This window comes from Mobula hypostoma, chromosome 5 (genome assembly GCF_963921235.1).
Source record: "Mobula hypostoma chromosome 5, sMobHyp1.1, whole genome shotgun sequence".
Lineage (NCBI taxonomy): Eukaryota > Metazoa > Chordata > Chondrichthyes > Myliobatiformes > Myliobatidae > Mobula > Mobula hypostoma.
In genome coordinates, this window is record NC_086101.1 from 20787262 (window position 1) to 20805158 (window position 17897).

Genomic DNA, 17897 nt, shown 5'->3' on the forward strand with positions numbered 1-17897 from the left:
TACTTTTCACTATTAGGTATGGATTATTAATTAAAACAAAGTTGCTGTGTTTTGAAGTATATGGCAACAAAAGACATTAATTGAAAGGGAAAGGCTGAGAGAAGGACCCGAGAAAGGGAAAGAATTGTAGGGTAAACAAAACTCGAATAATTCCAGTACTTAACGTTTCCTATAATTCAAAGGTTCGTTTTTTATCAAAATACATATACAGTACACAACTTCGAGATTTTCCTTCTCCAGATAGCCACGAAACAAGGAAAAACTGTGGAAGTCACTTCAAAGAGAAACAGCAACCCCCTCCCACCACCCCCCCCCACACACACACACACACACACACACACAACGGCAACACGGTCATCAACTCCCTCAAACCCCCTTCCCCTTACACGAAAAGGAACAACATCGGTCTCCAAACCTTCCTCCCTCCCCAACATGAAACGCAACAAGAACAGCGGTCCCCAAACCCTCCTTCCCCCCCCTCACAGAACACAACAAGAAATCGGCCCCCAAAACCTTCAACATCCCCCCGCCGCACAGAACGCAACATGAACATCAGTCCCCAAACCCTCTCCCCGCTACACGATACGCAACAAGAACATCGAATTCAAGATTCAAGATTCAAAGATTCAAAAAACTTTATTGTCATTCTAACCGTACATCAGCTCTGCAGGGCAGAATGAGACAGCGTTTCCCAGGAGAAGTGCAATCATAACATAACAAACGCAACACTAAATAATAAACATAACAATAAATAGTAAAACACAACAGCCACATGTCAGTCAAAATCAAGTTATAAGTGTCCAGTGCAAGTTAAAAGTGTCCAAAGCAGAGTCAGGTAGAGCAGCTATTTAGCAGTCTGACTAATTTGAATTGGTGAGCAGTGCACTCTTTAGCAAGCACTGTCAGGCTCAAATTTAATCAAATTCCATAATTAATTTCTAAATCTGTCAAATAGCAAACGGTAAAAGGCTATCAGACATTCAAATCAGCTAGGAACAAACAATTGGCTAGAAAAACTCAGATCAGTAGCTTCTGTAGGGAGAAATGAGCAGTCAACATTTCGGGTCAAAATCCTGCATCAATTTTCTTTCAAATCAGTCAAGTGTCAGTCCGAATTTCTCGTTAACAGCCAGTAAAATCCGACTGCACTATATGGATTCCCCACACAAACTTTCATGTACATCAAGGATCAACTTTATTTGACATATACATGCATTAGGAATCGGCAAGAGGGAGATTGGAGACCGCATAGAGACCCTCAGAGATTCAATCTTACGCCCAATCATCCTACCAGACAAGTGACAGATGAAAGCTCTTGAACTGTTAGCTCTGCCTCTTTCCACACATGCGTCCTGAATGCTGTGAGTCTTTCCTGCATTTAGTAATTTTATTTCATGGTGCAGACTACGGACTATATCGGCTAACCAGCCTGTTTCCGTGCTGTGGTGTTCTGTAACTCTTCGAAAACACTTATGCTGACTGACGTTTAATATTTATTTATATCTGGAAAATGTCAGGTCCTCTATATTGCAAACAATAAAATCAATAAAATGATTGAGAATCCCAATAATCTGCCGAGAATATTTACTACTGTATGCAACTTTCACTTTTAGTACAAGATTATATTGTTCCCAATACACGTGAAGACCGCTGTCAGAGCCAGTTAATAAGTTACAATAAGAGGGATCTGATTTTAATCCTGAACCAAATATTGGCGGTAAATCACTTCAGCCAAATGTTATTTTGGCAAGCACACATCATTTTGGCTTCTCCCTCCGTTATCACCAGAGTATTTGTCATTCCTTCCCTCCCCTTCTGCCCAGAACTGATCTAAACTCTTTTTAGCCCCCATCTATCATTTTTCTCATTTAATCCCATAGACCTATTATATTTTAGTATATCATATATCATCTTTTGCTGACCCAACTCCATCGCACTCGCCTCCCATAAACTGCTTCCATCTAGTCACCATTTTCCCAGTCACCTCCCGCCCCACTCTTCCGTTAACCTTCACTCCTACCCAGTTTCAGCTACAAGTCGCACTCGCTGACCCAACCAAACTGCTCCAACAGCGGCGGCACCTCGTCCCGCCGCACCTCCGCGGGCAATTCCCTCCTCCCGAGCAGTTCAACCATGCCGGGCCGGTGACAATGCCCCTCCAGCCTGATTCACGAAATGGCGGTCGCAGTCCCGCCTTCCCGACTCTGCCATTGGCCGTTCTCCGCCGCTTCGCCCCGCATTTACCTGACTGCGGGAAGAGAGAAAATTCTCAATCTGAATCAGGTTTAATATCACCAGCATAAATCGTGAAACTTGATGTCTTTGCGTTAGCAGTACGATGCGATACATAATAATCGTGAAAAACTGAATTACCGTAAATATAAATATGCATATTAGTTAAGTTAAATTAGTAGTGCAAAATAAAACTAACATAAAATACTGAGATAGTGTTCATGGGTTCAATGTCCATTCAGAAATCGGATGGCAGAGGGGAAGAAGCTGTTCCTGAATGGTTGATAGTTTGCCTTCAGGCACCCGTACCTCCTTCCTGATGGTAGTAATGAGAACAGGGCATGTCCTGGGTGATGGGGGTCTTTAATGATGGATGCCGTCTTTTTAAGGCATCGCTCCTTGAAGGTATCCTGGATACTACGGAGGCTAGTACCCAAGATGGAGCTGATTAAGTTTATAACCCTCTGCAGTTTATTTCAATCCTGTGCAGCAGCAATGCCCCCCCCATTCCAAACAGTGATGCACTCAGATAGAATGCTCACCACACTACATAAGTAGAAATTTAATGGTTCAATTTAATATCTGAGAAATTATACAGTATACAACCTGAAATTCTTGCTCTTCGCAGATGTCTACAAAACAGAAAAATCCCCTGAAGAATGAATGATTGAAACGTCAGAGCCCGAGGCCCCCCTTCCCACATTCAAGCAGCAGCAAAACATCAACCCTCCCCCTACCCCACTTGCAACAGCAAATACACTGACCCCCCTCCCCCCACCCCACCATGCAAGTGATAACAAAGCCCCACAGACACCATGATTTAGAGTCCATCAAAAACTGCTAAACATCCCTACAGTTCAACATCTCACTCAGGCTCCCTAGCGAGGGATAGAGAAATGTTGCTCCTGCAACCAAGAAGAGTGGAAGACCAGCAACTCACTGTTTCGATGTTAAAGTCTGCCTTGCCGCTTGTTTGAGTAGCCTAACTCAAAGACTGACAGACCTTCAATCACCATCAAGAGAGAAATATCATTTGAGTGCAAGGGTTTTTCGACAGCAGTGCACACCGCCTGCTGTTTTGATGTTTCAATCTCCCACAGCGCTTCAGTCGGTGACATCAACAAGGAACTGAGTCATCCATGGGACCGCACTTCATCCAGGCCGCACCTGGAGATACCAAAATGCCAGGCCACACTGTGAGTCAGAGATCGAAACCCGCTGCCTGTGGAGAACCCTCGTCTGAACTGCAGCTTCAGATCATGGTCGCCGACAGGACACCAGAATGAAAAGAAAGGAGAAAATTGAGAAAAGAAAAAGAAACTGTTTCATGGACAACTGGAAGAAGTTACCTAGGTCTGCAAAACCCTCATTTCTAGCTCTTCTCATATTTTTGTGAGTGTTGATACTAAATGTCCTCAAACAGTTAATGAAATACAGAAATAATGATATATTCTGGCATCTTCCACCTTGCTTCACAATCCTGAAGAAGAGTCTTGGCCTGAAATGAATTGACTTTATTGCAACTCTGATAAAGAAGAAGGGGGAGTTGTATGAAATGTATAGGAAACAGGGGGTAAATCAGGTGCTTGAGGAGTATAAGAAGTGCAAGAAAATACTTAAGAAAGAAATCAGGAGGGCTAAAAGAAGACATGAGGTTGCCTTGGCAGTCAAAGTGAAGGATAATCCAAAGAGCTTTTACAAGTATATTAAGAGCAAAAGGATTGTAAGGGATAAAATTGGTCCTCTTGAAGATCAGAGTGGTCGGCTTTGTGCGGAACCAAAGGAAATGGGGGAGATCTTAAATAGGTTTTTTGCGTCTGTATTTACTAAGGAAGCTGGCATGAAATCTATGGAATTGAGGGAATCAAGTAGTGAGACCATGGCAACTGTACAGATTGAAAAGGAGGAGGTGCTTGCTGTCTTGAGGAAAATTAAAGTGGATAAATCCCCGGGACCTGACAGAGTGTTCCCTCGGACCTTGAAAGAGACAAGTGTTGAAATTGCGGGGGCCCTGGCAGAAATATTTAAAATGTCGCTGTCTACGGGTGAAGTGCCGGAGGATTGGAGAGTGGCTCATGTTGTTCCGTTGTTTAAAAAAGGATCGAAAAGTAATCCGGGAAATTATAGGCCGGTGAGTTTAACGTCAGTAGTAGGTAAGTTATTGGAGGGAGTACTAAGAGACAGAATCTACAAGCATTTGGATAGACAGGGGCTTATTAGGGAGAGTCAACATGGCTTTGTGCGTGGTAGGTCATGTTTGACCAATCTGTTGGAGTTTTTCGAGGAGGTTACCAGGAAAGTGGATGAAGGGAAGGCAGTGGATATTGTCTACATGGACTTCAGTAAGGCCTTTGACAAGGTCTGGCGTGGGAGGTTAGTTAGGAAAATTCAGTCGCTAGGTATACATGGAGAGGTGGTAAATTGGATTAGACATTGGCTCGATGGAAGAAGCCAGAGAGTGGTGGTAGAGAATTGCTTCTCTGAGTGGAGGCCTGTGACTAGTGGTATTCCACAGGAATCAGTGCTGGGTCCATTGTTATTTGTCATCTATATCAATGATCTGGATGATAATGTGGTAAATTGGATCAGCAAGTTTGCTGATGATACAAAGATTGGAGGTGTAGTAGACAGTGAGGAAGGTTTTCAGAGCCTGCAGAGGGACTTGGACCAGCTGGAAAAATGGGCTGAAAAATGGCAGATGGAGTTTAATACTGACAAGTGTGAGGTATTGCACATTGGAAGGATAAACCAACGTAGAACATACAGGGTTAATGGTAAGGCACTGAGAAGTGCAGTGGAACAGAGGGATCTGGGAATACAGATACAAAATTCCCTAAAAGTGTCGTCACAGGTAGATAGGGTCGTAAAGAGAGCTTTTGGTACATTAGCCTTTATTAATCGAAGTATTGAGTATAAGAGCTGGAATGTTATGATGAGGTTGTATAAGGCATTGGTGAGGCCAAATCTGGAGTATTGTGTTCAGTTTTGGTCACCAAATTACAGGAAGGATATAAATAAGGTTGAAAGAGTGCAGAGAAGGTTTACAAGGATGTTGCCGGGACTTGAGAAACTCAGTTACAGAGAAAGGTTGAATAGGTTAGGACTTTATTCCCTGGAGCGTAGAAGAATGAGGGGAGATTTGATAGAGGTATATAAAATTATGATGGGTATAGACTGAGTGAATGCAAGCAGGCTTTTTCCACTGAGGCAAGGGGAGAAAAAAACCAGAGGACATGGGTTAAGGGTGAGGGGGGAAAAGTTTAAAGGGAACATTTGGGGGGTCTTCTTCACACAGAGAGTGGTGGGAGTATGGAATGAGCTGCCAGACGAGGTGGTAAATGCGGGTTCTTTTTTAACATTTAAGAATAAATTGGACAGATACATGGATGGGAGGTGTATGGAGGGATATGGTCCGTGTGCAGGTCAGTGGGACTAGGCAGAAAATGGTTCGGCACAGCCAAGAAGGGCCAAAGGGCCTGTTTCTATGCTGTAGGTTCTATGGTTCTATGGTTATGGTTCTACATCCTTCACATACATGAGGAGTAAAAATCTTCACGTTATGTCTCCGTCTAAATGTGCATTGTGCAATTTATAGTCATTTATCACAAATAGTATGTACAACAGGACAGTAAATATAGCATAAAAATAGAATTGTATCAGTATGAATTAATCAGTCTGATGGCCTAGTGGAAGAAGCTGTCCCAGAGCCTTTTGGTCCCGGCACTTATGCTGCGGTACCATTTCCCGGATGGTAGCAGCTGAAACAGTTTGTGGTTTGGGTGACTCGGGTCCCCAATGATCCTACGGGCCCTTTTTACACACCTGTCTTTGTAAGTGTCCAGAATAGTGGGAAGTTCACATCTACAGATGCACTGGGCTGCCCACACCACTCTCTGCAGAGTCCTGTGATTGAGGGAAGTACAGTTCCCAAACCAGGCAGTGATGCTGCCAGTCAGGATGCTCTCAATTGTGTTCCTGTAGAAAGTCCTTAAGATTTAGGGACCCATACCAAACTTCTTCAACCGTCTGAGGTGAAAGTGGCGTTGTTGTGCTTTTTTCACCACGCAGCCGGAATGCACAGACAATGTGAGATCCTCGGTGATGTGTATGCTGAGGAACTTAAAGCTGTTCACCCTCTCAACCCCAGATCCATTGATGTCAATAGGGGTTAGTCTGTCTCCATTCCTCCTGTAGTCCACAACCAGCTCCTTTGTTTTTGCGACATTGAGGGAGAAGTTGTTTCCTTGACACCACTGTGTCTGGGTGATGACACCTTCTCTTTAGGCTGCCTCATTATTATTTGAGATTAGGCTAATCAATGTAGTATCACCAACAAATGGCGACAATTTATTCATTTCCATAGATGCTGCCTGACCTACTGAGTTCCTCCAGCATTTTCTGTTATGGTCAGTTGTTTCTGTGTTTGCTTGGATTCTCCTTCGCACCCTTCAAAAAGACATACGGCAATTGTCAAGGTGATTGTTCTGCTGTCCAACTACACTGCTGTTGATTGGCTGTCTGCTGAACATTTTCCATTTGATTGGCTGTCTTCATAATCTTATAGATGACAGTTGGTGGCTCCTTGGCTCGAGCAGCTCAGTTGCCTGTCAATTGAAAATGGGTGATGAACCCTCTCCTTCAGTCTCCTCACTCCCCCAATCAATCCCCTTAAGCACGTTTCACGTTCTTTTAGCAATACACTAAACCATGGAATACATTAAAGTTAGGATGAAGAGTCTTGGCATGACACCACCCATGGATGCTGCCTGGCCTCAGTTCCTCCAGCGTTTTGAATGCCACTTCAGGTTCCAGCATCTGCAGTCTCTTATATCTCCACACTCTTTACGTATCCCTTTCCAGATTTACTCCCACCAATCTTCCTTCTCGGTCACCTTCCCTTTCTGAACAACAGAAACTCTTGGATGCACTGAGCAGGTCAGACCACATCTGTGGGACCAGAAAAAGAGCTCACCTTCATCACATACTCTCGTTACTGCACTTATAGCTCACTGTACCAGACCACAAGTTCTCTAGCCCATTTAGGCTCAGGTCAAGGTAATCACACTGTACAAAATTGCATTGAGAAGGAAGGTGAAATCCTAAATAGAACAAAAAAGAAAATTAATATGAATACTATTTTAAGTTTAAACTGCACTGTGCAAAGACAATAAAGGGATTTATAATAATCAGAATGCTTTTGAAGTGCAATTATGACTAGGGTGGCATGGTGGTCTTTTCAACTCGCTGGGTTCACAAGTTCATTTCTGAAGTCAGCAGTCACACAGCATCAAAAGGGAGAAAAACAGGTAATCTTTTGGATTGAAGTCCCTTCACCACAATTGAGAAAGAGAGATCTGTGTATTAATCTAAGTAGCATGATGAGCTCAATGGCCTCCTCTTGTGTCTTGGTAAACAAATATAGAAATTATTTTATAATTAGTCAGAAATTGAATCCCTACATGATCCTCTTCCTTTATCTCAAGAGTTAACTCCCAACCAAGGCAGACATCGATTATGAAATTCTCCACTCTCTTCAATGCACGAGACACTTTGGTTGATTGAAGTCAGGGGTGTTTGACGGTCAATACCACAGAACTGGAATACTCTCATGATTTACCAGACAGCTGTGGCTCTTGTCCTTCCATATGCTTCTTAGACATGGACTACTGTCACTGACACAAGAAAATCTGCAGATGCTGGAAATCCAAAGCAACACACACAAAATTCTGGAGGAAATATGGAAAAGAGTAAACAGTTGTAAAGGAAAAGTCTGAGTAAGAGAGTGGAGGGAGGGATGAAGATGTGCAAGGTGGCAGATGAGATCAGGAGAGGGGAGTGGGTCAAAATTTTGGAGGAATTCAGCAGAGCAGGCAGCATCTATGGAAAAGAGTAAAGAGCCAACGTTTTGGGCTGAAACCCTTCATCAGGCTTTGGATTTCCAGCACCTGCAGACACTCTCATGTAAACAACAGGAATTCTGCAGATGCTGGAAATTCAAACAACACACATCAAGGTTGCTGGTGAACGCAGCAGGCCAGGCAGCATCTCTAGGAAGAGGTACAGTCGACGTTTCAGGCCAAGACCCTTCGTCCATGTATGTCCATGACACTCTCATGTATGTTCTTTCAATTTTCATTCTAAATATGAAGTTCACGTATTACAAAAAAAAACGTTTAAAGCATTGCACAGTTTTCAGGCTGTGTAAAAATTTCCTGCTGAGAATAATGGTTGTTCCATGCAGTTGTAAAAAAAAAGAGGGAACATTGCCCAAGGGACTGCCTAAGAGGAAGAATGTGTACATCTCTGTGTTTGCATTGTAGCAAGTTTAACCCATATTTAGCAGTAATGCACCTGTTCCATAGTTTGCTGCTTTCAACACCGGTTCCCAGGAGTTATGCACCTGCCCTACACAATGTTGCTTCAGACTCTGTCCCAGGAGGATTATACCAAGTTATACATTGTTGTTTGCAAACCTGATCCCCAGGAGTACTGCTGGAATACAGGTTCCTGGGGATGTGGTTTTGCAATACCTTTACATAGAAGTGATAACCTAGCTTAGTATTTGCAAGAACTCTTCAAAGCAAGCATATGTAAGATCAAAATAAATTGAAAGAATTTGGAGCAACATTTGGCATTAAGATCTCTTGACAATAGTCTGTTATTCAAAAAGCTCACAGCAAATTTGATCTGCCACACTACCATTCTCTTGCTTATTCCCCCCAGCTATTGTCTACCCTATTAACTAAAGATCAAAATCCATTTTGCCTTTGAATATAAACACAAAGTTTCCTGTAGATGCTAGAAATCCTGAGGTACAGACGCAAAACAATGAAGGAGCTCAGCAGGGCAGACTGTTTCTATGGAGAGGAATAAACAGTCAATGTTTCAGGACTGATGAAGGGTTTCAGCCTGAACATTGACAGTTTATTCCCCTCTGTTGATGTTACCTGACCTGCTGATTCCACCCCCCCCCCCACCAGCACTTTGTGTGTATTACATAGAAAACATAGAAAATAGGTGCAGGAGTAGGCCATTCGGCCCTTCGAGCCTGCACCACCATTCAGTATGATTATGGCTGATCATCCAACTCAGAACCCTGTACCAGCCTTCTCTCTATACCCCCTGATCCCTTTAGCCACAAGGGCCATATCTAACTCCCTCTTAAATATAGCCAATGAACTGGCCTCAACTGTTTCCTGTGGCAGAGAATTCTACAGATTCACCACTCTCTGTGTGAAGAAGTCTTTCCTAATCTCGGTCCTAAAAGGCTTCCCCTTTATCCTCAAACTGTGATGCCTCATTCTGGACTTCCCCAACATCGAGAACAATCTTCCTGCATCTAGCATTTCTCTTGAATATATTTCATAATTCTGCGTCCACAACTGTCTGGAGCCTAGAAATGTGCAAGATTCACAGCCTTCTGATGAAAGAAATTCCTGATCATATCAGTTGAATGATATCAATTACATTGAAAAATCACATACTCTTAATTTTATAAATGAATGACCCCTTATCCTGAAATTGTGGCCCAGGTTTTGGATTTCAACCAACTGCACTCATGACATCGAGGAAACATCCTCTCATCATCTACCTTGTCCCATCATCTTGGAATCCTTTGTAGTTCAAAAAGTTCACCTCTCACTCTGCTGAACTCAAACTTTCTTCAGAGTACAACCACTTCATGTCAGAAATCCACCTGCTGGACCAAACTGTAAACATAGAGATCAAAACTGTACGCAGTGCGCCCAGTCCGATCTCAAAAGATCTTTGTACATTTGCTGCAATACTTTATTTCCTTTATTTTCCATTTCCTTTGTCTTTCTAATTACTAGCTCTATGTTGACTATCCTTCATCCAGACATCCCAATCCCTCTTTCTGCTGTCGTTCTCCATTTCAAAGTTCAATGTTCAAAGTAAATTTATTATTATAAATGTATGTATGCTATTTACAAGCTCGATATTTATCTTTAAATAATATTAATATCTGACTTACTATTCTTCCTACCAAAGTGGATGAGCTCACAATTCCCCATATTATGTCATCTGTCAAATTCCGAAAACCCCTCCTATCTTCTTCCATTTCTTTGTGTGTATCCAAGTATCATCACCAAACCTAGATACAATACATGGGTTTCCTCCAGGTGCTCGGGTTTCCTCCCACTGTCCAAAGATGTACCGGTTGCTACTTAATTGGTCATTTGAATTTGTCCCATAATTAGTCTTGGGTTAAATTGGGGGTTGCTAGGTAGAATGGCTCGAAAAGTGGAAGGGTCTATTTCACGCTGTATCTCCGTCAATCAATCAATCAATAAATATACATACCCTTATTGACCAACTAAGTTACCAACATAGATTGTAAACCCAGCACTGGACACTGTGACCTGCCTGACATTAAAATTTGGCAATATGAAAATGGCCCAGTTAACCTCAGCGTTTAATGTTGGTTGGACAATCCTCTGCTCATGCTAATCTTATCCCCATTGATGTGAGTGCTAATCCTGTGCAGTAACTTTTTAAAAAATCGCTGCTTGTTTAATGACATCTGGAAAGCAGATATCATTACCCTTTACCGCTCAAAACACCCTCGAAAGATTGTTTTGAGAACCCACGACATCTATTCATCCTCAGCGTGACGGTGTTAGTTTTAAGACTCAATGTCTTAAAACACCTTTGCCATTTTCTTAGTTCCCGTTCTGTGCATCAGCTCAAAAGTACGTTTTTGGCTATCCCTGTCTAAGAGTGACGTAAGAATGCACAAGACTGATGTTTGCTAAAATGGTCCACCGAATTGATGCGCCAGATCCATAATTTTCTGTTTACAACTCGTCTCCAGTAGCACTGGATCAGTCCCATAAATTCCTGTTGCAAACTTTGCCCAGAGTGAAACACAGGCAGCACGTTTATACAGCCCCATGCTCCTTTGAATGATGTTTCGCTGACCGATGGAGAAGTAAAATTTGATTTTGAATGAAAATATACAAAAGACTGGTTACACTAAAGACCAAATTCAAGCCCAAGCATGTTTAAAATACTGATTCCCCCTTTGTTTCCTGTTGTCATGCTCCGGCACCAATCTTAATTCGACCGGAGATAAACCCAGCGGAAAGCATTCCATGAGTGTGGACCTGACACAATGATTGACCAGTGCGTTGTCCAATCAAAACAGCAAGTCGTCGCCACGCTGCAGCCAATCAATTCAAACGACCATTAGAACAGCTAATGACAGGTACTTCGACTAATCAGAGGAGCCGTTGGCAACAGAGGGCGGTGTCGAGATTTCGGGTGGAGAGAAAGTGTGCCGCCATTTCTGTGGTACCCCTCGCTCGAGTGAAGTGTGAAGGTGTTTTGGAGTTGTACGGTGTGGTGTTTGTTGTTTTAAACTTGCGTTGCCTTTTGTTTTTCTTTATCGATTAGGAACCCAGCTGCTGTACCTTAAGCAAGCGAGCAAAGAGGGAAAATGGTGAAAATTTTCGTGGGCAACCTACCGCGGCCGACCACCGCTGAGGAGATCCGCGCCCTCTTTGAGAAGTACGGAGTGGTCAGCGACTGCGACCTTATCAAGGTAGGGATGGGCGAGGATTCGGGCCATCGGAGGGCAAGGTCCCAAGTTTAAGCGGGGTTGAGCTATTAGGCGAGCGGTGGGGCCTAAAGAATGAGTGACGGCCTGTGGAGTGCCGGCAAGGGTCAACCTGAGAGTTCAGAGGTTGGGCGAAGCTGTGGTGTTTGAGGTCAGCTTGCTGGACTGGGGTGTCTAACGTGGGCAAGGGTGGGGGTTTTTCGATTACAGAATAACAATATATTCATAATAAGGGGAAATTTTAGTCCACCCAAGAGTAATCGAACTAGTTCCTAGCCCGTAACTGTATTAGTAATTACTCTAGTCTCTACTCTTTTCACACATACGCGATATTCTTTATTTTGCTTGCCCTTCGTACATGTCACTCCAAAGCATAAGTATATCGAGGTAGTGGAAAAGTTAAGGCAATAGCAGAATGCAGAATATAATGTTAGAATTATTGTTCAAAGTAAATCTATTATCAAAAATACATATGTCACCATAAATAACTAAGATTCATTTTCTTGTGTGCCTTTGCAGTAAATACAAATTAAAAACAAAATAGTAAAGTAATAATAAAATATAAGCAATAAATATAGAGAACATGAGATGAAGAGTCCTTGAAAATTAGTCCATAAAAATGTTGTGGGAACAGTTCACTGTTGGGGTGAGTGAAGTTATCCTCTCTGGTTCAAGAGCCTGATAGTTGAGGGGTAATAACTGTACTTGAACCTGATTGTGTGGGTCCTGAGGCTCCTGTACCATCTTCCTGATGGCAGCATCATGAAGAGAGCATGCTGTGGATGATTGGGGTCCTTGATGATAGATGCTGCTTTCCTGTGATGGACTGAGCTGTATTCACTACTTTTTGGAGGATTTTACGTTCGAGGGCATTGCTGTTTCCATATTTCCCCCGGGATCAATAAAGTATGACTATCAGGCCCTGATGCAATCATTTAATATACTCTACTGTACATGGGGCAGCACAGTAATGTGGTTAGCACAACTCTTTACATTACCAGCGATCAGGGTTCAATTCATGCCACTGCCTGTAAAGAATTTGTACATTCTCCTCGTCCATGTGGGTTTCCTCCGGGTGTTCCGGTTTCCTCCCACCGTCCAAAGACATATCAGTTATTGTCCTGTGATTCAAAGTCAAACTCTCTCCCGAGCATTGTGGCCCATCAGGCCGGTGCTTATGCCGGTTTCTGTGGTGTGAAGCAACTGAGAGTATGAGGCCCCTCCCCCCCCACCCCCAGATAAGACGTCAGTCTATGGCGAGGTTAACCCCCAGCATTTGCTGGTGCCCATTCTAGGATTAAATTGGGGGATTGAGTGGCATGGCTTGAAGGGTCTATTCCATGCTGTATCTCAAGTTAAAAAAGATGAAATCTATAGAACTTTGTCGAAGTTTTAGATCACATGCCAAATCTTCACAAACTTCTACGAAAGTAAAGGTACTGCTGTGCTTACTTTGTAATAGCATTTACATGCTGGATCCAGGACAGATCCTTTGAAATGATAATACTGAAAAAGTTAATGTTGCTGACCTACTCTACCTTTGATCCTCCGATGAGGACTGGCTCATGGACCTCTTGTTTTCCCTTCCTAAAGTTAATCAGCTTGTTGGTCTTGCTGACTTTGTGTAATACGTTGTTGTTGTGGCACCACTCAGTCAGATTTTCAATCTCCCTCCAATATGATCCACCACCCCCTTAGTTTTGGCTTATGACAGTGGTGTCATCAGCAGCCATATGTTCGTGAGTGTAAAGCGAGTAGAGCAGGGGGCGAAGCATACAGCCTTGTGGTGCACCTGTGTTGATGGTGATTGTGTCAGAGATGTTGTGGCCAACCCGAACTGAACGGAGTCTGCAAATGACGAAATTGAGGATCTGGTCACAAAAAGGAGAAAATCTGCAAATGCTAGAAATCCAAGCAACACGCATAAATGCTGAAGGAACTCAGCGAGCAGGCAGCATCTGTGGAAGAGTACAGTTGATATTTCGGGCTGAGACCCTTCAGCAGGGCTGGAGAAAAAAAGATCACTAGATTTAAAAGGTGGTGGAGGGGGGAGAAATGCAAAGTGATAGGTGAAACTGGGAGGGGAAGGGGTGAAGTAAAGAGCTGGGAGGTTGATTGGTGAAAGGGATACAGAGCTGGAGATGGGGGAATATAATAGGAGAGGAAAAAGACAGTGGAAGAAAGAAAAGGGGGGAGAACCTCCGTCTCCGCTGCATCTGCTCTCAGGATGAGGCTTTTCATTCCAGGACAAGGAGAGATGCCCTTTTTTTAAAGAAAGGGGCTTCCCTTCCTCCACCATCAACTTTGCTCTCAAACGTATCTCTCCCATTTCACGCACATCTGCTCTCACCCCATCCTCCCACCACCCCACTAGGAATAGGATTCCCCTTGTCTTCACCTACCACCCCACCAGCCTCTGGGTCCAGCATATAATTCTCCGTAACTTTCAGCATCATCCATTCGTTTCCCCCATCCCTCCCCACCGATCTCCCTCCTGGCAGTTATCCTTGTAAGCGGAACAAGTGCTACACATGCCCTTACACTTCCTCCCTTGCTACCATTCAGTGCCCCAAACAGTCCTTCCAGGTGAAGCGACACTTCACCTGTGAGTTGGCTGGGGTGATATACTGCGTTCGGTGCTGGCAATGTGGCCTATATATTGGCGAGACCTGACACAGACTGGGAGATCATTTTGCTGAACACCTATGCTCTGTCCGCCAGAGAAAGCAGGATCTCCCAGTGACCACACATTTTAATTCCACATCCTTTTCCCATTCTGATATGTCTATCCACAGCCTCCTCTACTGTCAAGATGAAACCACACTCAGGTTGGAGGAGCAACACCTTATATGCCGTCTGGGTAGCTTCCAACCTGATGGCATGAACATTGACTTCTCTAACTTCAGTTAATGCCCCACCTCCCCCTCGTACTCCTTCCCTCCTTCCCTCCTTCCCTCCTTCCCTCCTTCCCTCCTTCCCTCCTTCCCTCCTTCCCTCCTTCCCTCCTTCCCTCCTTCCCTCCTTCCCTCCTTCCTTCCCTCCTTCCCTCCTTCCCTCCTTCCCTCCTTCCCTCCTTCCTCCTTCCCTCCTTCCCTCCTTCCCTCCTTCCCTCCTTCCCTCCTTCCCCCTCCCCTCCTTCCCTCCTTCCCTCCTTCCCTCCTTCCCTCCTTCCCTCCTTCCCTCCTTCCCTCCTTCCCTCCTTCCCCTTCCCTCCTTCCCTCCTTCCCTCCTTTCCCTCCTTCCCTCCTTCCCTCCTTCCCTCCTTCCCTCCTTCCCTCCTTCCCTCCTTCCCTCCTTCCCTCCTTCCCTCCTTCCCTCCTTCCTCCCTCCCTCCCTCATAGGTAGATAGATATATATATTCTTTTTCTCCCTCTGTCCCTCTCACTATACTCCTTGCCCATCCTCTGGGCTCCCCCCCACCACCACCTTCCCCTTTCTTTCTCCCTAGGCTTCCTGTCCTGTGATCCTCTCATATCCCTTTTGCCAATCAATTGTCAGCTCTTGGCTCCATCCCTTCCCCTCCTGTCTTCTCCTATCATTTTGGATCTCCCCCTACCCCTCCCACTTTCAAATCTCTTACTAGCTCTTTCAGTTGGTCCTGACGAAGGGTCTCAGCCGGAAACGTCGACTGTACCTCTTCCTAGAGATGCTGCCTGGCCTGCTGCGTTCACCAGCAACTTTTATGTGTGTTACCAGAGGGAGGTGATGGGCGGGCAAGGAGATAAGGTGAGAGAGAAAAGGGGATGGGGAATGGTGAAAGAGGGTGGGGTCTGGACATTACCGTAAGTTTAAGAAATCGATGCTCATGCTGTCAGACTGGAGACTTCCCAGACAGAATATAAGGTAATAGTTCCCCTACCTGAGTGTGGCTTCATCACGACATAGAGGAGGCCATGGACTGACATATCAGAATGGGAATGGGAATTGGAAATAAAATGGGTGGCCACTGGGAGATCTTGTTTCTTCTGGTGGATGGAGCGTAGGTGCTCAATGAAATGGGTCTCCCAATCTGTTGGGTCTCACCGATATAAAGGAGGCCACACTGGGAGCACTGGACACAGCATATGACCCCAACAGACTCACAGGTGAAGTGTCACCTCACCTGGAAGACACTTTTGGGGCCCTGAATGGTACTGAGGGAGGAGGTGTAGGGGCAGGTATAGCACTTGTTCTGCTTGCAAGGATAAGTGCCAGGATGGAGATTAGTGGGGAGGAGCAAATGGACAAGGGAGATGTGGAGGGAGCAATCCATGTGGGAAGTAGAAAGTGGGGGTGGAGGGAAAGATGTGCTTGGTAGTGGGATTCAGTTGATTGCAGAAATCACGAAGAATTATGTGCTGGAGGTGGAGGTTGGTGGGGTGGTAGATGAGGACTAGAGGAACCCTATCTCTGGCAGGGTGGTCGGAGGACGGGATGAGAGTAGACGTGTGAATCCAGTTGTGCAAGGAGATATTGAGGCTTAGGTCTTGGAGCTGAGTGATTAGTTTCGAAGGGATGGTAATGTTGAAGGATGAGCAGTAGTCAATGAAGAGTATCCTGTTGTATGCATCTTCACTGTCCAGATATTCCAGAATTTAGTGAAGAAGCAATGAGATAGCATCTGCAGGGGACCTGTTGCGCTGGCAGGCAAATTAGAACAGGTTCAAGTCACTTTGCAGGCAGGAGTCGATATGTTTCATCACCAATCTCTCAAAACAGTTCATCACCATGGATGTAAGTGCTACTGGACAATAATCTTTGAGGAGGGTTACTACTTTCTTTTTAGGCACTGGTGTAAATGAAGCCTGCTTGAAGCAGATGGGTACCTCAGACTGCTAAAGTGAGAAGTTAAAGATCTCCGAGATCACTCCAGCCAGTAGATCAGCGCAGGTTTTTAGTGCTTGGCCAGGTACCCTGTCTGGTCCAGATGCTTTTCCAGGGTCTTGAAGGATGCTCACACATCTCATCCTTGGTGAGGATTGGCACATGAAGCTCAGGTTTCCTTCTGATGTTGTAAAGAAAGTACAGTGTAGATGGACAAATAAGGTGACAAGGTAGATTTAGGAGATCAAGAGTTCATCTTTATTGTGCACAAGGTCTGTTCAAGAGTCGTATCTCGCTGGCTATCCATCCCATAGGATGATGATGGTTCCTTTCAGTCAGTTAGTGGGCTTTGATTTGCACATACCCCACTCCTCAGAAAGGAACACCATGTGCGTGAATGGATTTTAGGTGAGTAGGGGGTTGCACAGGTCCAGACCCACCCTCTCAACATTCCCTCCCGGATCCAGCAGCATGGTGGGGTCCAAGACGGCTGGGGGAAGTTCTGTTGCAGTGAATGGCCAGACCAAGCTTCGATACAAGGGATGCCCTTTCCATGCTTCACGGCATGTGTTTGCTAGATGGCCGTTGACCCTACGAGAGGGTTGATCTGCCCTTTGACAGGTCTTGTTTTTCATCCTGCAGGGTGTCTAGCCACCCTCCTCACCAGGCAAGCCTGGTGGGGGAGCCGGTTTAGTCGCTGACCACCCAACCATGCCACAGGTAGTACTGGGTTACATGGTACCAGTAGCACTCAGACGAGTGACCTGTCAGAAGAATATCCATTCTGCTCTTATAACAGCAGAATGGACATTGAACTTGTGAACACTACCTCACTTTTTCATATTATTTCTGTTTTTGCATGATTTTTAATCTATTCAATATACTTGTAATTGATTTACCTATTATTATTTTCTTCTATATTATATATTGCATTGAACTGCTGCTAAGCTAACAAATTTCACAACACATGCTGGTGATAATAAACATTCTGAATTCTGATTCTAGTGGCTGTGATGGAAGCATGGAGAAGAGATTGACTGGGTAGAAGGAGTCTTTGATTATATTGGTTGCTATTTCTGAGGCAGCAGGAAGTGTCATTTTCCCCATATGTCTGCAATCTGTTTTTCTATTGAGATATATTTTCAGCTTTGTTTTGAATAGGGCAATTAAATGTGCCTTAATTTTTGCTCCTGGCAGTTCAGTCCGTACCCTAGTCTTTGCTGAGGAGCAAAGGGACTTGGGATTCCTTGTGCAGTGCTCCCGAAAAGTTAATTTGCAGGTTGAG

At 44.4% G+C, this 17897-nt stretch overlaps 1 protein-coding gene across 10 annotated transcripts in view; it reads left to right on the plus strand.

Annotated features, from left to right (window-relative positions):
• The first annotated feature begins 11502 nt into the window (after nucleotides 1–11502).
• Nucleotides 11503–17897, plus strand: part of LOC134346661 (RNA-binding protein 4B-like) — a 59770-nt gene continuing 53375 nt past the window's right edge. For all 10 annotated transcript variants that reach the window (XR_010017981.1, XR_010017982.1, XR_010017983.1 and 7 more), the window contains exon 1: nucleotides 11503–11794. Coding sequence is in view for 6 of the 10 variants with exons in the window: in XM_063048157.1 (XP_062904227.1) it covers nucleotides 11690–11794 (105 nt within the window). In the remaining 4 variants the exon portion in view is untranslated. The remainder of the gene's footprint in view (nucleotides 11795–17897) is intronic.